This window comes from Salmo trutta, chromosome 16 (genome assembly GCF_901001165.1).
Source record: "Salmo trutta chromosome 16, fSalTru1.1, whole genome shotgun sequence".
Lineage (NCBI taxonomy): Eukaryota > Metazoa > Chordata > Actinopteri > Salmoniformes > Salmonidae > Salmo > Salmo trutta.
This window is the reverse complement of record NC_042972.1, coordinates 29,202,144-29,224,158: the sequence shown is the minus strand read 5'-3', so window position 1 is coordinate 29,224,158 and position 22,015 is coordinate 29,202,144. Positions and strand designations below refer to the sequence as shown.

Genomic DNA, 22,015 nt, shown 5'->3' with positions numbered 1-22,015 from the left:
TGGAGTGGTTGAAAAACTAGTTTAAATGACTCCAACCTAAGTGTATGTAAACTTCCGACTTCAACTGTACAAAACCGAAAGTAAAAGACGCAAAAACAAAACTTAAGAACAGGAAGAATAGAAATAGTGACACACATTTCTATGTGATTTTGGTCGGGTCGCCCAAAAAGTTACATAATGCAGCTTTAACATTTACCTTGAAGTTTTTCCATCGTCAATAGCCTTTGGTCCGCTCCTGCATTTTCGTTATCTGTTTCTTTTTGGCTTTGGATTTCTCCCATTCGAGCCATTGCCCCTCGACCTTCTGTCGATTTGCTTCGGTCTTCAGGAGCTTGGTCCTCTTCTTTTCTTCCCGCTCTGCGCGGGTTACACCACCGTAGTTTCCCAAACACCAGTTGTAGACCTTGTCTCCTTTGTGTACCTACTTGTAGTAGGTGTGTAACATTTTCTTCTGTTTTTTTCCTTAAAGTTGCACTATGCAGAAATCACTCTGCCATTTCCTGGTTGCTAAAACTCTTAATAGTTTAGACCACCACGTCTGCCTGTTCCTCGTTTGTGACCGCATCCAGCTTTCTCAGCCGGTCCTCCTCCCACTCTCTCTCCATCTCGCAGTGTCTGTGCTCTTCCAGAATCCGGGTCTTCTTGGCTATCTGTGTCTTCATCATCATCTTCTATCTCTCCTCCCTTTGTCTTTCTTACTCTCTCTCCAACTCTTCCTCCTGTTCTTTCTTAATCTCGTCCCACCTTGCTCTCTCCAAGGTGTTCTGTCTTAGCTCCTTCATCCTTCTATCCTTCAACTTTTCTTTCTTGGTCATTTTGGGATGTTTCTTTCCCTCCCTGTCCTTCTCTAGCTCTCTCAGTCTCGCCTCTCTCTGTCTATCCAACCCTTGCTGCCTCCTTTTTTTTCTCTCTCTGTTTCTCAGTATCGTTCTCTCTCTCTCTTTGTCCTCATCTTTTAAATTGCAAATGTGTCAACTATGATACAAAACCTGTTTTCAATCCAAACAGGCATTAATACCTACGCTATCTGTTAATATATCTCAACAATAAAAACAACACATTTTACTTGAAATTCTAATCTGAATAGCTTTCTGTTAAATGGCATCCTTGAAATCATCCGCATTGTGATGTCATCCCTTATGTCAATGCCATCATCACTCTGGAGTGTCCTCAGCCATCCTCAGCCACAAAAGACCCATACATTTCCTGACCTTATTTACCTTCCAAGTCATGAGTTGAAAATAAATGATTTGTCACATTTATATATTTCCTTATGAAAGTTGCTTAACTTCTCTGAATATAATTTTATTTACTTTGGCTGTTCTCTAAACAAAACATAATTTTTTTTCCAGGTACAGTGAGGGAAAAAAGTATTTAATCCCCTGCTGATTTTGTACGTTTGCCCACTGACAAAGAAATGATCAGTCTAATTTTAATGGTAGGTTTATTTGAACAGTGAGAGACAGAATAACAACAAAAAAATCCAGAAAAACGCATGTCAAAAATTTTAGAACTTGATTTGCATTTTAATGAGGGAAATAAGTATTTGACCCCCTCTCAATCAGAAAGATTTCTGTTTCCCAGGTGTCTTTTATACAGGTAACGAGCTGAGATTAGGAGCACACTCTTAAAGGGAGTGCTCCTAATCTCAGCTTGTTACCTGTATAAAAGACACCTGTCCACAGAAGCAATCAATCAATCAGATTCCAAACTCTCCACCCTGGCCAAGACCAAAGAGCTCTCCAAGGATGTCAGGGACAAGATTGTAGACGTACACAAGGCTGGAATGGGCTACAAGACCATCGCCAAGCAGCTTGGTGAGAAGGTGACAACAGTTGGTGCGATTATTCGCAAATGGAAGAAACACAAAAGAACTGTCAATCTCCCTCGGCCTGGAGCTCCATGCAAGATCTCACCTTGTGGAGTTGCAATGATCATGAGAACGGTGAGGAATCAGCCCAGAACTACACGGGAGGATCTTGTCAATGATCTCAAGGCAGCTGGGACCATAGTCACCAAGAAAACAATTGGTAACACACTACGCCGTGAAGGACTGAAATCCTGCAGCGCCTGCAAGGTCCCCCTGCTCAAGAAGGCACATATACATGCCCGTCTGAAGTTTGTCAATGAACATCTGAATGATTCAGAGGACAACTGGGTGAAAGTGTTGTGGTCAGATGAGACCAAAATGGAGCTCTTTGGCATCAACTCAACTCGCCGTGTTTGGAGGAGGAGGAATGCTGCCTATTACCCCAGAACACCATCCCCACATCAAACAAGGAGGTGGAAACATTATGCTTTGGGGGTGTTTTTCTGCTAAGGGGACAGGACAACTTCATCGCATCAAAGGGACGATGGACGGGGCCATGTACCGTCAAATCTTGGGTGAGAACCTCCTTCCCTCAGCCAGGGCATTGAAAATGGGTCGTGGATGGGTATTCCAGCATGACAATGACCCAAAACACACGGCCAAGGCAACAAAGGAGTAGCTCAAGAAGAAGCACATTAAGGTCCTGGAGTGGCCTAGCCAGTCTCCAGACCTTAATCCCATAGAAAATCTGTGGAGGGAGCTGAAGGTTCGAGTTGCCAAACGTCAGCCTCGAAACCTTAATGGCTTGGAGAAGATCTGCAAAGAGGAGTGGGACAAAATCCCTCCTGAGATGTGTGCAAACCTGGTGGCCAACTACAAGAAACGTCTGACCTCTGTGATTGCCAACAAGGGTTTTGCCACCAAGTACTAATTCATATTTTGCAGAGGGGTCAAATACTTATTTCCCTCATTAAAATGCAAATAATTTTATAAAATTTTTGACATGCGTTTTTCTGGATTTTTTTGTTGTTATTCTGTCTCTCACTGTTCAAATAAACTTACCATTACAATTATAGACTGATCATTTCTTTGTCAGTGGGCAAACGTACAAAATCAGCAGGGGATCAAATACTTTTTTCCCTCACTGTAACTCCTAAGCAACCTAGTATACCAACTTTAGAATTGACCCCAGCTCTGGCCATAAGTCTACCGAACATTGTATTCTGACGTGAGTCAACTTTGTTATGTCTGCCATTTCTCACCTGATTCAACGTTAGCTCTCTTCATCCGCTGTAGTCTCTCTTTATCTAACTGGGGACTTTGTCTGTGGAAAGTCTAGAAACTGTTTTTTGTGGAATTATGTTTCATGCAATCTATTGCTTTCTGATGAATAGGAGTAGAAATGTGAACTTTCTACACTTAAGAATATTCATATGAAGTATTTATAACATGTCTGTCAACGACTGTCATGACTCCTGCTCTATAGGTTTACTTATAGTTTCCTCTCTAAGTGTTACCGTCAATATGATGTTTGTCCCCAGACGGTGATGACCCCACAGTCAGATCAGGAGGTCCAGGTAGAGCTATATGATAAAGACATGGACAAGGATGACTTCCTGGGCAGGTGAGAGGAGCTGCCTCTGCGTTCCAAATGGCACCCTATGTCATATATAAAGTGCACTTCTTTTGACACTAATTAGTGCACTATGTAGGGAATAGGATTCCATTTGGTATACATCCAAGTTGGGTCCTGTACTTTTTGTTAGCCATGCTGTTCCCTGTCAAAGTGTTGTTTGATTTCTGACTGTCTTTTTCCCTCCTGTGTACAGGTGTAACATCAGTATGAGAGACATCATACACTCCCAGTATACAGACCAGGTAATGCTTACATCTCTCTCTGCTCGTGTACTAAATGATGTCTGTACTCGCTTACATCGGTAGTCGGTACACTCATCTGTATAATGTGTGTATTAGTTTTAGTACACTGTCTGATGTGTGCTTTGTTGTCACTTTTCCAGTGGCACACTCTGAATGATGTGTGTTTCTGTTCCAGTGGTACACTCTGAATGATGTGTGTTTCTGTTCCAGTGGTACACTCTGAATGATGTGTGTTTCTGTTCCAGTGGTACACTCTGAATGATGTGTGTTTCTGTTCCAGTGGTACACTCTGAATGATGTGTGTTTCTGTTCCAGTGGTACACTCTGAATGATGTGTGTTTCTGTTCCAGTGGTACACTCTGAATGATGTGTGTTTCTGTTCCAGTGGTACACTCTGAATGATGTGTGTTTCTGTTTCAGTGGTACACTCTCAATGATGTGTGTTTCTGTTCCAGTGGTACACTCTGAATGATGTGTGTTTCTGTTCCAGTGGTACACTCTGAATGATGTGTGTTTCTGTTTCAGTGGTACACTCTGAATGATGTGTGTTTCTGTTTCAGTGGTACACTCTGAATGATGTGTGTTTCTGTTTCAGTGGTACACTCTGAATGATGTGTGTTTCTGTTCCAGTGGTACACTCTGAATGATGTGTGTTTCTGTTCCAGTGGTACACTCTGAATGATGTGTGTTTCTGTTCCAGTGGTACACTCTGAATGATGTGTGTTTCTGTTCCAGTGGTACACTCTGAATGATGTGTGTTTCTGTTTCAGTGGTACACTCTGAATGATGTGTGTTTCTGTTTCAGTGGTACACTCTGAATGATGTGTGTTTCTGTTCCAGTGGTACACTCTGAATGATGTGTGTTTCTGTTCCAGTGGTACACTCTGAATGATGTGTGTTTCTGTTCCAGTGGTACACTCTGAATGATGTGTGTTTCTGTTCCAGTGGTACACTCTGAATGATGTGTGTTTCTGTTTCAGTGGTACACTCTGAATGATGTGTGTTTCTGTTTCAGTGGTACACTCTGAATGATGTGTGTTTCTGTTCCAGTGGTACACTCTGAATGATGTGTGTTTCTGTTCCAGTGGTAAACTCTGAATGATGTGTGTTTCTGTTCCAGTGGTACACTCTGAATGATGTGTGTTTCTTTTTCAGTGGTACACTCTGAATGATGTGTGTTTCTGTTCCAGTGGTACACTCTGAATGATGTGTGTTTCTGTTCCAGTGGTACACTCTGAATGATGTGTGTTTCTGTTCCAGTGGTACACTCTGAATGATGTGTGTTTCTGTTCCAGTGGTACACTCTGAATGATGTGTGTTTCTGTTCCAGTGGTACACTCTGAATGATGTGTGTTTCTGTTCCAGTGGTACACTCTGAATGATGTGTGTTTCTTTTTCAGTGGTACACTCTGAATGATGTGTGTTTCTGTTCCAGTGGTACACTCTGAATGATGTGTGTTTCTGTTCCAGTGGTACACTCTGAATGATGTGTGTTTCTGTTTCAGTGGTACACTCTGAATGATGTGTGTTTCTGTTCCAGTGGTACACTCTGAATGATGTGTGTTTCTGTTCCAGTGGTACACTCTGAATGATGTGTGTTTCTGTTCCAGTGGTACATTCTGAATGATGTGAAGTCAGGTCGTGTTCACCTGGTACTGGAGTGGGTACCAACAGTATCACAACCAGACAGACTGGATCAGGTCAGTTCTACTTCCCTCCTTTCTGTCTCGTCAATTTTTATATTTTTCACACCTCTGCGCCCCTCTCTATAGTTTTCCAGTGTTTCTTTTGCCCTGTCCTCACCTCTCCCTATCTCAGTACCCCTTCTCCCCATCTCTCTCTCATTCTATTATTTGTTTTTAACCTTTTAACCACCTGTTTTGATGTTATTCCAAAGTGATTGAACTCTTTTCTCCCCATGCTCCAGGTGCTGCAGCTGCAGTCTCTCCAGTCCTACCAGAACAAGGCTGTTCCCTCTGCTGCTCTGCTCTTCGTCTACGTGGACAGAGCCCACTCACTGCCTGTGAGTCACCTCTGACCTTTCACCACTTCACCTCTGTCACTGAGCTATTTCGAACTTTTGATCTCTGGCTTCAGGTTGATGTCTAGTTTTTACAACTGTTATATGTGTTATGCATACATTTTGATATGTCCGATTTTATGAATTGCTCACAGTCAGTGTTTGGTTTTGACTGTTGTATTGTGTGATCCCTGTGTGTTTGTAGTTGAAGAAAAGTGGGAAGGAGCCAAAGGCTGGAGCTGAGCTTGTTCTGGGGGAGACAACATATAGAACCAAGGTGAGATACCGTACATGTAGAGCTCAAATGCATGACTTGTAACAGGATCTGCCGTGAAAGTCAACTTCTCTGTCTCTCTGAAGGTGTGTGAACAGTCCAACTCCCCCCAATGGGAAGAGGCTTTCTACTTCCTGGTTCGTGACCCAAGAGAGGAGATTCTCATAGTGAAGGTGAGAGTTCAGTCTGATTCACGATGGAGGCTCTAAACATGGATAGTGTTTAATGGAAACATAATGTCACTCACTGTTAAATGCAATTCATCCACACAAATCTACCCTATTATCTTTTCCTTTCTAAGCACTCTTTATTTATCTTTCTCTAGCTCTCCAGTGCTTGGGATCAGGCGATGGGTTCTCTGGTGCTACCAGTCAGAGAGCTGCTGTCAGAACCAGATCTAGTCCTGGATCAGTGGCTGAGTCTGGATGGAGCCTCACCTGACAGTCAGATTCTACTGAGGGCTGAGCTTAAGGTGAGACTCACACACACACACTTCTATATCCTCTATGGTCCTCTACAGTGCCTATAGAATTGTCAAGGTGGGTGTAGCTGGTGCATGGAAGTCAGCCGCAGGAGAGCAGAGATGAGTGGACAAAGCACTTTACTTAGGCAATGATATGAACACAACGCAACCGCATCATGAAACAAATGCCCAATGAACAAGTAAGGCAGCACAAAATACAAAACCCAAGAACAAAGTACCGGCTGCCACAAAGCATGGGTATAACACAAATCCTGGCGCAAACCAGCCGCAAGTGTGCCAACCTCGACAATAACAATACCCCACACAGACATGGAGGGAACAGAGGGCTAAATACATATAGTAATGATGATGAAATGAAAACCAGGTATGCAGGAAAACAAGACAAAACAAATGGAAAATGAAAGGTGGAGCGGCGATGGCTAGAAGACCAGTGACGTCGAACGCCGCCTGAACAAGGAGAGGGATCGACTTCGGCAGAAGTCGTGACAAGAAGTCTACACCCCACTTTTGATTTCTTCACATTTGTTGTGTTACAAAGTGAGATTAAAATTGATTGAATTGTCATTTTTTGTCAACAAGCTACACAGAATTCTTGATTTGATTAAAAAAAAAAGAATACTAAATAAAACCCTAATAATACCTTGATTAGATAAGTATTCACCCCCTGAGTCAATCAATACATGTTAGAAACACCTTTTGGCAGCGATGACAGCTGTGAGTCTTCTTGGGTAAGTATCATAAGAGCTTTGCACACCTGTATTGTGCAATATTTTTTCATTATTCTTTTCTAAATTCTTCAAGCCCTGTCAAAGTGTTTAGGATCATGGCTAGAAAGAAATGTTCTAGTCTTAGATTTTCAATCAGATTTAAATGTAACTTGGCCACTCAAGAACATTCACTGTCTTCTTGGTAAGCAACTCCTGTGTAGATTTGGCTTTGTGTTGTAGGTTAGTGTCCTGCTAAACTGTAAATTCTTCTTCCAGTGTCTGGTGTAAAGCAGACTGAAGCAGATTTTCCTCTAGGATTTGGCCTGTGCTTAGCCTCATCCAGTTTCTTTTCATCCTGAAAAAGTCCCCAGTCGTTGCCCATGTCAAGCCTACCCTTGCTTGCAAATAAGGAGGCAGTTACTCATTTTTTTTCTTGCAATTTTACTTTCGTGCCTTGTTGAATGTTTTGGAATATTTGTATTCTTTATATTTGTATTCTTCTTTTCACTCTGTCATTTAGGTCATTATTGTAGAGTCAATACAATGTTGTTGATCCATCCTCAGTTTTCTCCCATCACAGCTATTGAACTCTGTAGCTGTTTTCAAACCACCAATGGCCCCATGGTGACATCCCTAAGCAGTTTCCTTCCTGTCCTGCAGCTCAAAGCATCTTTGATGTGTCTGGATGGTTTAATAAATCATCCACGTAATAATTATTAACTTGACCATGCTTAAAGATATATTCAATATCTGATTTGTTATTGTTAGCCATCTACTAATCACTGCCCTTCTTTATGAGGCTTTCGAAAAGCTCCCTGGTCTTTGTAGTTGAATCTGTGCTTGAAATGGAATACTTGACTGAGGGACCTTACAGATGTTGTATGTATGTGGAAGAGAGGAAGGGGTAGTCATTTAAAAATCATGTCAACCTCTATTATTTCACACAGAGTGAGTCCATATAACTTATGTGATTTGTTAAGCCAAATTTTACTTCTGAACTAATTAAGGCTTGCTTTAACAAAGAGGGTGAATACCAATGCAGCAACTATATTTTAGTAATTTAAACTTTATTAATTTGTAAAAATGTGTATACTTTTCTTTCCACTTTAACATTATGGAGTATTTTATGTAGATCAATGACAAAAAAAAATACAATCCCACTTAGTTAAGCTACAAAATGTGAACAAACGTAAAAGGGGTGTAGTCTTTCTATAGGCACTTTATACTATCGATCAACATTTTTGAGTGACAGACAAAATGTGCCATAGAGTACACAAAGCGCCACGTTATGTACTTTATCTGCACCTGGCAGTCTAACATTGTCAAAAAAATATTGGTAAGTTATTAGTGGCATGTTTTCGTTCAAAGATCCTGAACTCGAAGATGACTGAGGGTGTTGGGGTACCACAAGGCTCTGTCTCAGGTCCAGAAACTATTACTAGTGGGAGTTACAGTGAGGAGAAAGAACCAATCACCATTGAGCAGCCAGTTACTGCGACCATTGAGGAGGACCAACACAGTGAGGTGTCCGCTGAGGAGTGAGTTTTTGTCTTGGCCCCTCCCAATATTCAAATAGTTATTATAAGTTGATTGCAATTTATATGCAAATGTATGCAGTGTATGTCAATTATAAAACCTTTTAGCATATGTGTCTCCAGCCAACCCTCTATCTCTGAACCTGGGGAAGCAGAGGTTGTCTTTGAGGTCCCTAAAGAAGACCCCAGCCCTCCTGAGACACTCCCCACACACACCACCCCTGACCCCAGCTTTGATACTGAGGTGAGATACAGTATGTGGATGCCTCTGTATGCATATCATTAAGCATTCTGTCTGGATTGTATTCAGAGTCAATATTTTTTCCTGTCACAATCAGGGGTTGGAACTGGTACAGGGAACAGAACTGAAAACCGGAAAATAGAGAAATGTTTCAAGAAACAGGATCAGAACCGGGAACGAAAGTCATTAAAAGCATGGGAACCAGTTAATAACGTTATCTTACGTTCAGGGCATTTTTTTGCAGTCCCACAAAAAACACAACAAAGCGCCTGTGCAAAGCCCTCCCTCTGTCACTCAGAAACGTATTCCAGTGTCTGCCTGCCAGCTGGAAGTGTGTGTGTGTGTGTGTGTGTGTGTGTGTGTGTGTAGGCTACCTGCCCCTCCCCCTCTGAAGCATAGTTTACAGTAGCCTACTGACGTTACAAGCGTGATTCAGAAGATAGGGAGAGAGATTTTTAATTACAGAATAATGGATGTACTTTTTCAATGCTAGTTAGGGATACTATAGTTATTCACATTGGATTTATTAACTACCAAAAGGTAAGACGTGTTTTTTATTCTGGTGATGCTCTGCACACACAAGCTTGTTAGCTAGCTAGCTAGGTCTGGTCCAACGTTAAAGCAACTCTGAAGTTCAAAGACAGTCAAAGTTCCTCCATAGAAGCTGCTCCTCCGTAGGTATAGTTCTGTAGGCCTAATTCAGATAATGCATGTCATCACAAGATCCCCAGCGCTTCAAGCCAAGCCTCCTCCTCCACCCCCTCTCACTCTCTCCCCACCCACAAAATTTCAGTTGGATCTCGCACCCTACACTTTTCTTTCCATCACGCATGTAAACAACTCACTGAGCTATAGCTTGCCCGCTCCATAGCAAGCTGTATGATTGGTGAAGTAATTTAATGTTGCACTAAATGTAAAAAAAGATATATGGTTTCAGAGGTTTAAAAAGGAACAGAAAGAAACAATATAAACCGGTACTTTTTTGGGGTTCGAACCGGTTCAGAACTTTATTTTGCTCGTCGGAACAGTATAACGGAACGAGAAAAAAAGAATGGTTCTGTTCAGAACAAAACAATTGTAAAATAATTTCAGTTCGAACCCCTGGTCACAATACACTGAAACCAAGAGTTTATGTATTCATGAATCATTGGTTTTGATATGAATTGCATGGCCAACAAAAACTTTAGAGCTGCAGGTGAAAGCATTGACATGTGTTTTTGACCAGCAGAAAGAGGAGCCAGAAGAACCTGAGGAACCTAACACCATCACCCAACTGTCAGTCACAGCAGACACTGAGGAGCTCCAACCCTGGAACAGGCCAACGGCAGGGTGAGCTCCATTCAACAACACATCCAGAGAGCTTTGCATGTACACTGACACATTGATAATCTTCAGTGTGGTGAAGCAACTATCAACATGCTGTGTGTGTGTGTGTGTGTGTGTGTGTGTGTGTGTGTGTGTGTGTGTGTGTGTGTGTGTGTGTGTGTGTGTGTGTGTGTGTGTGTGTGTGTGTGTGTGTGTGAATATTCAGATCTGTTACAGAGGACATTGCCAGAGCTACAGTGTCTAGCCTTCCTTCTGTGTCTGTACCTGAGGAAGCTGAGGCCATGCCTGATGTCATCCCTGAAACACGCCCTCCTCACACTACCCCTCACCCACGTTTTGGCACTGAGGTGGGTGCTTTACTGTAGGGACTATAAAAATGCTTTATACTACCAAGAACAAAAGTTCAAATTGAATAAAAAATATCTCAAGACCTTATATTGTTTGTATTTTGAGAATGCTAGGATGCCTTCAAAAATGTTATAGTGTGCCACTGCAGTTCTGTTGTTTATCCTGTAGGGGGTGATGAGAATCCTTGTACTGGAGGCCCAGGATCTGGTTGCCATGGATAAGCTGATGGGGGGCCTGAAGAAGGGCAAGAGTGACCCCTATGTCAAGATCAACATCGGAGGGGTCAAGTTTAAGAGTCATGTGATTAAGGAGAACCTCAACCCAACCTGGAACGAGATGTTTGAGGTATGGAGGGACTTGTAGTTTATTCAATTAATCTCCGTCCGCTGTTAAACTTTGTGCCCATTTAGATGAGCGATAAAATGGATTGTGCTGTACTGAAGAAAGTCAAAGTAATGCGTGTTAGGACAGACTTTTGATCTTTTGTACAATTACTGTATTTGGATGGCTTCTCTCATGTAAGAATATATCTGAGACATCTAGAAGTGTATGCCTTAGCTACCTTTCTGCCTTAATAACCTGTAATAGTATTATTTACGTGTAGTTTTGTTGTTATTGATCTTCCCTGACGTATGTGTGTTTCCCCAGACGGTGCTGACCCCCCAGGCTGGTCAGGAGGTCCAGGTAGAGCTGTATGATAAAGACATGGACAAGGATGACTTCCTGGGAAGGTGTGTTGTGACTGGCCCAACTATACACCGTTTAATCAGTAACCTGATATTGATAGTTAAGGAATACGTCCCCAAGGGCACCCTATTACCTGTATAGTACCCAATTTTTGACCAGAGTTGTATTTTGTATTTATTAAGAATCCCCATCAGCTACTGCCAAGGCAACAGCTACTCTTCCTGGGGTCCAGCAAAATTAAGGCAGTTATACATTTTAAAAACTTTACAATACATTCATAACCGATTTCACAACATATTAAGTGTGTGCCCTCAGGCCCCTACTCTACTACCACTTATCTATAACACAAAATCCATGTGTGTATAGTGCGTATGTTATTGTGTGTTTTTATGCATGTGTCTATGTTTGTGTTGCTTCACAGTCCCCACAGTTCCATAAGGTATATTTTTATCTTTTTTTTTAAATCAAATTTTACTGCTTGCATAGTTACTTTATGTGGAATAGAGTTCCATGTAGTCATGGCTCTATGTAGTACTGTGCGCCACCCATAGTCTGTTCTGGACTTGGGGACTGTGAAGAGACCTCTTGTGTCATGTCTTGTGGGGTATGCATGGGTGTCCGAGCTGTGTGCTAGTAGTTTAGACAGACAGCTTGGTTCATTCAACATGTCAATACATCTCATAAATAAAAGTAGTGATGAAGTCAATCTCTCCTCCACTTTCAGCCAGGAGAGATTGACATGCATATTATTAATATTAGCTCTCTGTGTACATCCAAGTGCCAGCCGTGCTGCCCTCTTCTGAGCCAATTGCAATTTTCCAAAGTCCCTCTTTGTGGCACCTGACCACGACTGAACAGTAGTCCAGGTGCGACAAAACTAGAGCCTGTAGGACCTGCCTTGTTGATAGTGTTGTTAAGAAGGCAGACAGACTTCTCCCCATCCTAGCTACTGTTGAATCAATAGGTTTTGTTTTTACCATGACAGTTTACAATCTAGGGTTACTCCAAGCAGTTTAGTCATCTCAACTTGCTAAATTTCCACGTTATTTATTATAAGATTTAGTTGAGGTGTATGCTTTTAGTTTTTTAAATATTTAGGACTAACTTATTCCTTGCCACCCATTCTGAAACTAACTGCAGCTCTTTGTTAAGTGTTGCAGTCATTTCAGTCGCTGTGGTAGCTGACGTGTATATTGTTGAGTCATCGGCAGACATGGACAAACTGGCTTTACTCAAAGCCAGTGGTGTTGAAAAAAGTAAGGCGCAAAGACAGCTGCCCTGGCGAATTCCTAATTCTACCTGGATTTTGTTGGAGAGTCTTCCATTAAAGAACACCCTCTGTGTTCTGTTAGACAGGTAACTGTATCCACCATATAGCATGGGGTGTAAAGCCATAACACATGTTTTTCCAGCAGCAGACTATGATCTATAGGCTCCTGAGTGGCACAGCGGTCTAAGGCACTGCATCTCAGTGCAAGAGGCATCACTACAGTACCTGGTTCGAATCCAGGCTTTATCACATCTGGCCGTGATTGGGAGTCCCATAGGGCGGTGCACAATTGGCCCAGCGTCATCGGGGTTTGGCCGGAGTAGGCCGTCATTGTAAATAAGAATTTGTTCTTAACTGACTTGCCAAGTTAAATAAAGGTTAAATAAAAAATATATACAAATAAAAATATATAATGTCAAAACCCACACTGAAGTCTAACAGAACACCCCCCACAATATTTTTATCATCAATTTCTCTCAGTCAATCATCAGTCATTTGTGTAAGTGCTGTGCTTATTGAGTGTCCTTCCCTATAAGCGAGCTGAAAGTTTGTTGTCAATTTGTTTACTGTAAAATAGCATTGTATCTGGTCAAACACAATTCTTTCCAAAAGTTTACTAAGGCTTGGTAACAAGCTGATTGGTTGGCTGTTTAAGCCAGTTAAGGGGGCTTTACTATTCTTATGTAGGGGAATAACTTTTGCTTCCCTCCAGGCCTGAGGAAACACACTGTCTAGTAGGCTTAAATTGAAGTTATGGCAAATAGGAGTGGCAACATCATCGTCTATTATCCTCAGTCATTTTCCATCCAAGTTGTCAGACCCCAGTGGCTTGTCATTGTTGATAGACAATAATACTTTTTTCACCTCTTCCAGACTTACTGTATGGAATTCAAAAGTACAATTCTTGTCTTTCATAGTTTGGTCAGATATACATGGATGTGTTGTGTCAGCGTTTGTTGCTGGCATGTCATGTCATCCCTAAGTTTGCTTATCTTGCCAATGAAAAAGTCATTAAAGTAGTTTGCAATATCAGTGGGCTTTGTGATGAATGAGCCATCTGATTCAATGAATGATGGAGCTGAGTTTACCTTTTTGCCCAAAATGTCATTTAAGGTGCTCCAAAGCTTTTTACTATCATACTTTATGTAATTAATCTTTGTTTCATAGTGTAGTTTCTTCTTTTTATTCAGTTTAGTCACATGATTTCTCAATTTGCAGTATGTTTGCCAATCGGTTGTACAGCCAGACTTATTTGCCATCTATTTTGCCTCATCCCTCTCAACCATACAATTTTTCCATTCCTCATCAATCCAGATGGATTTAACAGTTTTTACAGTCATTTTCTTAATGGATGCGTGCTTATTAGTAACGGGTATAAGCAATTTCATAAATGTGTTAAAGGCAGCGTCTGGTTGCTCCTCATTACACACCACGGACCAACAAGTATTCTTCACATTAACAACATAGGAATCACTACAAAACTTATTGTATGACCTCTTATACACAATATTAGGCCCAGCCTTTGGAACTTTGGTTTTCCTAGATATGGCTACTATATTGTGATCGCTACATCCGATGGATTTGGATGCTGCTTTAAAGCACATTTCTGAAGCATTAGTAAAGATGCGATCAGTACATGTTGATGATTTCATTCATGTACGGTTCGTAACTACCCTGGTAGGTTGATTGATAACCCGAACCAGGTTGCAAGCAATAGTTACAGTTTTAAGCTTACTCTTGAGTGGGCAGCCTGATGAAAGCCAGTCGATATTTAAATCACCCAGGAAGTATACCTCTCTATTGATATCACATACATTATCAAGCATTTCACATGTTATCCAGATACTGACTGTTAGCACTCCCACCAGAATGGGCTTTAGGTGAGGCAGATTAACCTGTAGCCATATTACTTCAACAGTATTTAACATGAGATCCTCTCTAAGCTTTACATGAATGTGGTTCTGAATATAAACAGCCACACCTCCACCTTTGCCATTTCTGTCTTTTCTGTAAAGTTATAACCATGTATTGCTACCACTGTATCATAAAAGGTATTATCTAAGTGAGTTTCAGAGATTGTCAGAATATGAATGTCACTGTTACTAGCAAATGATTGATTTCATGAACCTTGTTTCTTAAGCTACATATGTTAACGTGGGCTATTTTTAGCACTTTTCTGGGATGCTTTATTGTTTTTCTTGCTTTACTGGGAAGCTTGGCAAAGGTAAAAATGTTTGGGTTATTTGTATTAGTGCAGGGTGAGCAGCACACAGAGGTCTTCCTACTAGCACCACCTCAGTCCTAACAGCATAAATCTGGTTCATAGGCACATGATTGCTGCATACAATAGCTGTGGGATCAGCAGAGGCATTAAGGGCAGTTAGAGGGACATACATTAGGTTACTTACATTGTGTCTACCAATGCCCCTGGTATAATGTACATTTGCTAAAGCAGTATGATGACTCAGCGACACAATGGTAGAGATTAAATGAGCTGGACTTGAGTCATTGTTAAGTCATTGTCTCAACGCAGCCTTATAATGCTGTGAAAGGATCCAGGAACTCAAATTATTTGGGTGTATCCCATCCTTATAATACAAGCGTTGTTTCTAGAAGGTATCAGAATTGTCAATAAATGAGTTCTATGGGCCCTGGTCAAAAGTAGTGCACTAAATAGGGAATAGGGTAATGTTTGGGACGCACACAAAATAAGACTTAGTTTCATGCACTTTGGTCTCATGGTGGATGAAATATTTGAAATATAAGATATGGTTCTACTTTTCTACTTTCACATATGAAATATACACTGCTCAAAAAAATTAAGGGAACACTAAAATAACACATCCTAGATCTGAATGAATGAAATAATCTTATTAAATAATCTTATTAAATACTTCTTTACATAGTTGAATGTGCTGACAACAAAATCACACAAAAATAATCAATGGAAATCCAATTTATCAACACATGGAGGTCTGGATTTGGAGTCACACTCAAAATTAAAGTGGAAAACCACACTACAGGCTGATCCAACTTTGATGTAATGTCCTTAAAACAAGTCAAAAAGGCTCAGTAGTGTGTGTGGCCTCCACGTGCCTGTATGACCTCCCTACAATGCCTGGGCATGCTCCTGATGAGGTGGTGGATGGTCTCCTGAGGGATCTCCTCCCAGACCTGGACTAAAGCATCCGCCAACTCCTGGACAGTCTGTGGTGCAACGTGGCGTTGGTGGATGGAGCAAGACATGATGTCCCAGATGTGCTCAATTGGATTCAGGTCTGGGAAACGGGCGGGCCAGTCCATAGCATCAATGCCTTCCTCTTGCAGGAACTGCTGACACACTCCAGCCACATGAGGTCTAGCATTGTCTTGCATTAGTAGGAACCCAGGGCCAACCGCACCAGCATATGGTCTCACAAGGGGTCTAAGGATCTCATCTCGGTACCTAATGGCAGTCAGGCTACCTCTGACGAGCACATGGAGGGCTGTGCGGCCCCCCAAAGAAATGCCACCCCACACCATGACTGACCCACCGCCAAACCGGTCATGCTGGAGGATGTTGCAGGCAGCAGAATGTTCTCCACGGCGTCTCTAGACTCTGTCACGTCTATCACATGTGCTCAGTGTGAACCTGCTTTCATCTGTGAAGAGCACAGGGCGCCAGTGGCGAATTTGCCAATCTTGGTGTTCTCTGGCAAATGCCAAATGTCCTGCACGGTGTTGGACTGTAAGCACAACCCCCACCTGTGGACGTCGGGCCCTCATACCACCCTCATGGAGTCTGTTTCTGACCGTTTGAGCAGACACATGCACATTTGTGGCCTGCTGGAGGTCATTTTGCAGGGCTCTGGCAGTGTTCTTCCTGCTCCTCCTTGCACAAAGGCGGAGGTAGCGGTCCTGCTGCTGGGTTGTTGCCCTCCTACGGTCTCCTCCACGTCTCCTGATGTACTGGCCTGTCTCCTGGTAGCGCCTCCATGCTCTGGACACTACGCTGACAGACACAGCAAACCTTCTTGCCACAGCTCGCATTGATGTACCATCCTGGATGAGCTGCACTACCTGAGCCACTTGTGTGGGTTGTAGACTCCGTCTCATGCTACCACTAGAGTGAAAGCACCGCCAGCATTCAAAAGTGACCAAAACATCAGCCAGGAAGCATAGGAACTGAGAAGTGGTCTGTGGTCCCCACCTGCAGAACCACTCCTTTATTGGGGGTGTCTTGCTAATTGCCTATAATTTCCACCTGTTGTCTATTCCATTTGCACCACAGCATGTGAAATGTATTGTCAATCAGTGTTGCTTCCTAAGTGGACAGTTTGATTTCACAGAAGTGTGATTGACTTGGAGTTACATTGTGTTGTTTAAGTGTTCCCTTTATTTTTTTGAGCAGTGTATATATAAATGTTCACAAGAATGCAATTCCTTTTTGAAATGTTGCCAAAGTGTGTGTGTGTGTGTGTGTGTGTGTGTGTGTGTGTGTGTGTGTGTGTGTGTGTGTGTGTGTGTGTGTGTGTGTGTGTGTGTGTGTGTGTGTGTGTGTGTGTGTGTGCGTGTGCGTGCGTGCAGGTTTATGATTAGGCTGAGTGATGTCATCAGTTCCCAGTACACAGACCAGGTGAGTCAGTGTATTGAGATATTTACTTCTCTTTCTAGCCTGTCTGCCTTGGGGCACTCCCTTTTATTACTTGCAGCCCTAATGTCAGGTCAAACTCCCTTTTATTACTTGTAGGCCTAATGTCAGGTCAAACTCCCTTTTATTACTTGCAGGCCTAATGTCAGGTCAAACTCCCTTTTATTACTTGTAGGCCTAATGTCAGGTCAAACTCCCTTTTATTACTTGCAGGCCTAATGTCAGGTCAAACTCCCTTTTATTACTTGTAGGCCTAATGTCAGGTCAAACTCCCTTTTATTACTTGCAGGCCTAATTTCAGGTCAAACTCCCTTTTATTACTTGCAGGCCTAATGTCAGGTCAAACTCCCTTTTATTACTTGCAGGCCTAATGTCAGGTCAAACTCCCTTTTATTACTTGCAGGCCTAATGTCAGGTCAAACTCCCTTTTATTACTTGCAGGCCTAATGTCAGGTCAAACTCCCTTTTATTACTTGCAGGCCTAATGTCAGGTCAAACTCCCTTTTATTACTTGCAGGCCTAATGTCAGGTCAAACTCCCTTTTATTACTTGCAGGCCTAATGTCAGGTCAAGGCCATCATGTTGCTACAATATAACTTTTGATTGAGAGGTTAAGCTTAGATTTATTTCCCCCCTTTATTTTATTGTGCTACATGTGTAAACAGGCTATTCGGTATATTTCTGTGTTCCAGTGGTACACTCTGAATGATGTGTGTTTATGTTCCAGTGGTACACTCTGAATGATGTGTGTTTCTGTTTCAGTGGTACACTCTGAATGATGTGTGTTTCTGTTCCAGTGGTACACTCTGAATGATGTGTGTTTCTGTTTCAGTGGTACACTCTGAATGATGTGTGTTTCTGTTCCAGTGGTACACTCTGAATGATGTGTGTTTCTGTTCCAGAGGTACACTCTGAATGATGTGTGTTTCTGTTCCAGTGGTACACTCTGAATGATGTGTGTTTCTGTTCCAGTGGTACACTCTGAATGATGTGTGTTTCTGTTTCAGTGGTACACTCTGAATGATGTGTGTTTCTGTTCCAGTGGTACACTCTGAATGATGTGTGTTTCTGTTCCAGTGGTATACTCTGAATGATGTGTGTTTCTGTTTCAGTGGTACACTCTGAATGATGTGTGTTTCTGTTCCAGTGGTACACTCTGAATGATGTGTGTTTCTGTTCCAGAGGTACACTCTGAATGATGTGTGTTTCTGTTCCAGTGGTACACTCTGAATGATGTGTGTTTCTGTTCCAGTGGTACACTCTGAATGATGTGTGTTTCTGTTCCAGTGGTATACTCTGAATGATGTGTGTTTCTGTTTCAGTGGTACACTCTGAATGATGTGTGTTTCTGTTCCAGTGGTACACTCTGAATGATGTGTGTTTCTGTTTCAGTGGTACACTCTGAATGATGTGTGTTTCTGTTCCAGTGGTACACTCTGAATGATGTGTGTTTCTGTTCCAGTGGTACACTCTGAATGATGTGTGTTTCTGTTCCAGTGGTACACTCTGAATGATGTGTGTTTCTGTTCCAGTGGTACACTCTGAATGATGTGTGTTTCTGTTCCAGTGGTACACTCTGAATGATGTGTGTTTCTGTTCCAGTGGTACACTCTGAATTATGTGTGTTTCTGTTCCAGTGGTACACTCTGAATGATGTGTGTGTTTCTGTTCCAGTGGTACACTCTGAATGATGTGTGTGTTTCTGTTCCAGTGGTACACTCTGAATGATGTGTGTGTTTCTGTTTCAGTGGTATACTCTGAATGATGTGTGTTTCTGTTTCAGTGGTACACTCTGAATGATGTGTGTTTCTGTTCCAGTGGTACACTCTGAATGATGTGTGTTTCTGTTCCAGAGGTACACTCTGAATGATGTGTGTTTCTGTTCCAGTGGTACACTCTGAATGATGTGTGTTTCTGTTCCAGTGGTACACTCTGAATGATGTGTGTTTCTGTTTCAGTGGTACACTCTGAATGATGTGTGTTTCTGTTCCAGTGGTACACTCTGAATGATGTGTGTTTCTGTTCCAGTGGTATACTCTGAATGATGTGTGTTTCTGTTTCAGTGGTACACTCTGAATGATGTGTGTTTCTGTTCCAGTGGTACACTCTGAATGATGTGTGTTTCTGTTTCAGTGGTACACTCTGAATGATGTGTGTTTCTGTTCCAGTGGTACACTCTGAATGATGTGTGTTTCTGTTCCAGTGGTACACTCTGAATGATGTGTGTTTCTGTTCCAGTGGTACACTCTGAATGATGTGTGTTTCTGTTCCAGTGGTACACTCTGAATGATGTGTGTTTCTGTTCCAGTGGTACACTCTGAATGATGTGTGTTTCTGTTCCAGTGGTACACTCTGAATTATGTGTGTTTCTGTTCCAGTGGTACACTCTGAATGATGTGTGTGTTTCTGTTCCAGTGGTACACTCTGAATGATGTGTGTGTTTCTGTTCCAGTGGTACACTCTGAATGATGTGTGTGTTTCTGTTTCAGTGGTATACTCTGAATGATGTGTGTTTCTGTTTCAGTGGTACACTCTGAATGATGTGTGTTTCTGTTTCAGTGGTACACTCTGAATGATGTGTGTTTCTGTTCCAGTGGTACACTCTGAATGATGTGTGTTTTTGTTCCAGTGGTACACTCTGAATGATGTGTGTTTCTGTTCCAGTGGTACACTCTGAATGATGTGTGTTTCTGTTCCAGTGGTACACTCTGAATGATGTGTGTTTCTGTTCCAGTGGTACACTCTGAATGATGTGTGTTTCTGTTCCAGTGGTACACTCTGAATGATGTGTGTTTCTGTTCCAGTGGTACACTCTGAATGATGTGTGTTTCTGTTTCAGTGGTACACTCTGAATGATGTGTGTTTCTGTTCCAGTGGTACACTCTGAATGATGTGTGTTTCTGTTCCAGTGGTACACTCTGAATGATGTGTGTTTCTGTTCCAGTGGTACACTCTGAATGATGTGTGTTTCTGTTCCAGTGGTACACTCTGAATGATGTGTGTTTCTGTTCCAGTGGTACACTCTGAATGATGTGTGTTTCTGTTCCAGTGGTACACTCTGAATTATGTGTGTTTCTGTTCCAGTGGTACACTCTGAATGATGTGTGTGTTTCTGTTCCAGTGGTACACTCTGAATGATGTGTGTGTTTCTGTTCCAGTGGTACACTCTGAATGATGTGTGTGTTTCTGTTTCAGTGGTATACTCTGAATGATGTGTGTTTCTGTTTCAGTGGTACACTCTGAATGATGTGTGTTTCTGTTTCAGTGGTACACTCTGAATGATGTGTGTTTCTGTTCCAGTGGTACACTCTGAATGATGTGTGTTTCTGTTCCAGTGGTACACTCTGAATGATGTGTGTTTCTGTTCCAGTGGTACACTCTGAATGATGTGTGTTTCTGTTTCAGTGGTACACTCTGAATGATGTGTGTTTCTGTTCCAGTGGTACACTCTGAATGATGTGTGTTTCTGTTCCAGTGGTACACTCTGAATGATGTGTGTTTCTGTTTCAGTGGTACACTCTGAATGATGTGTGTTTCTGTTCCAGTGGTACACTCTGAATGATGTGTGTTTCTGTTTCAGTGGTACACTCTGAATGATGTGTGTTTCTGTTTCAGTGGTACACTCTGAATGATGTGTGTTTCTGTTCCAGTGGTACACTCTGAATGATGTGAAGTCAGGTCGTGTTCACCTGGTACTGGAGTGGGTACCAACAGTATCACAACCAGACAGACTGGATCAGGTAAGTTATATTCTTCCAGTTTCAGTTTCTTCTGCCTCCCCATCTCTCTCTTTCCCTGTTATTGTCTTTTCTTTCACAGAGTTTGATTTAACCCTCTCTTGCCTCCCCCTATTGCTCTCTCTCATACAATCATCCTATGACATATTCATACTGTTTACATAAGAAGGAAGTCTTCCTGCATCCAGAATGCAGTTGACTCAAATTACATAACTCATATGAGGCTTTTGTATTTGTATTTATTAGGGATCCCCCCCCACCCCACTTAACAATTAAATAGCACAGCATTAGGTTGAAAGATGTCATTTTAACTCTTTTCTCCCCATGTTCCAGGTGCTGCAGCTGCAGTCTCTCCAGTCCTACCAGAACAAGGCTGTTCCCTCTGCTGCTCTGCTCTTCGTCTACATGGACAGAGCCCACTCACTGCCTGTGAGTCACCATAAACCTCTTCACCTCAGACACTGTGCCACTTTGAACGTTTGAACTCTGACTATGCGTTGTTGTCTAGTTTTGCAGCTGTGATATGGGTTATGCACAGATGTTGATGGTTTATTTTGTCTAGTTGTTCACAATCAGTGTTTGGTTTTGACTGTTGTATTGTGTGGTCTCTGTGTGTTTCTAGTTGAAAAAGAGTGGGAAGGAGCCAAAGGCTGGAGCTGAGCTTGTTCTGGGGGAGACAACATATAGAACCAAGGTGAGACAGTATCCTTAGAGCTGAAATGCATGACTTGTTACAGGATCTGCCGTGAAAGTCAACTTCTCTGTCTCTCTGAAGGTATGTGATCGTACCAACTCCCCCCAATGGGAAGAGGCTTTCTACTTCCTGGTTCGTGACCCCAGAGAGGAGATTCTCATAGTGAAGGTGAGAGTTCGGTCTGCTTCAGGATGGCGGATCTAAACATGGATAGTGTTTAATGGAAACATAATGTCACTCACTGTAAACATCTTGCACAGTCACTGTTAAATGCAATTCATCCACACAAATCTCCCAACAGGGATATAAACCAATTTGTGCACACAATTTGAGAGAAGTAAGCTTTTTGTGCGTATGGAACATTTCTGGGCTCT

The 22,015-nt window shown here is 42.1% G+C and overlaps 1 protein-coding gene across 4 annotated transcripts in view; it reads left to right on the top strand.

Annotated features, from left to right (window-relative positions):
• The window catches only part of LOC115150497 (uncharacterized), a 78,221-nt gene that overhangs the window by 28,518 nt on the left and 27,688 nt on the right, over positions 1-22,015 (top strand). Inside the window, exons 29-46 of one of the 4 annotated variants that reach the window (XM_029693861.1) lie at positions 3,352-3,434; positions 3,640-3,688; positions 5,299-5,388; positions 5,616-5,711; positions 5,914-5,985; positions 6,069-6,155; positions 6,308-6,454; positions 8,542-8,711; positions 8,832-8,952; positions 10,175-10,278; positions 10,481-10,622; positions 10,792-10,968; positions 11,272-11,354; positions 17,147-17,195; positions 20,861-20,950; positions 21,281-21,376; positions 21,570-21,641; positions 21,723-21,809. In XM_029693861.1, coding sequence (XP_029549721.1) covers positions 3,352-3,434; positions 3,640-3,688; positions 5,299-5,388; positions 5,616-5,711; positions 5,914-5,985; positions 6,069-6,155; positions 6,308-6,454; positions 8,542-8,711; positions 8,832-8,952; positions 10,175-10,278; positions 10,481-10,622; positions 10,792-10,968; positions 11,272-11,354; positions 17,147-17,195; positions 20,861-20,950; positions 21,281-21,376; positions 21,570-21,641; positions 21,723-21,809 — 1,815 coding nt within the window. Of the gene's footprint in view, positions 1-3,351; positions 3,435-3,639; positions 3,689-5,298; positions 5,389-5,615; positions 5,712-5,913; positions 5,986-6,068; positions 6,156-6,307; positions 6,455-8,541; positions 8,712-8,816; positions 8,953-10,174; positions 10,279-10,480; positions 10,623-10,791; positions 10,969-11,271; positions 11,355-17,146; positions 17,196-20,860; positions 20,951-21,280; positions 21,377-21,569; positions 21,642-21,722; positions 21,810-22,015 lie in introns of all 4 variants that reach the window. The other 3 variants (XM_029693860.1, XM_029693859.1, XM_029693862.1) reach the window with 3 other exon arrangements.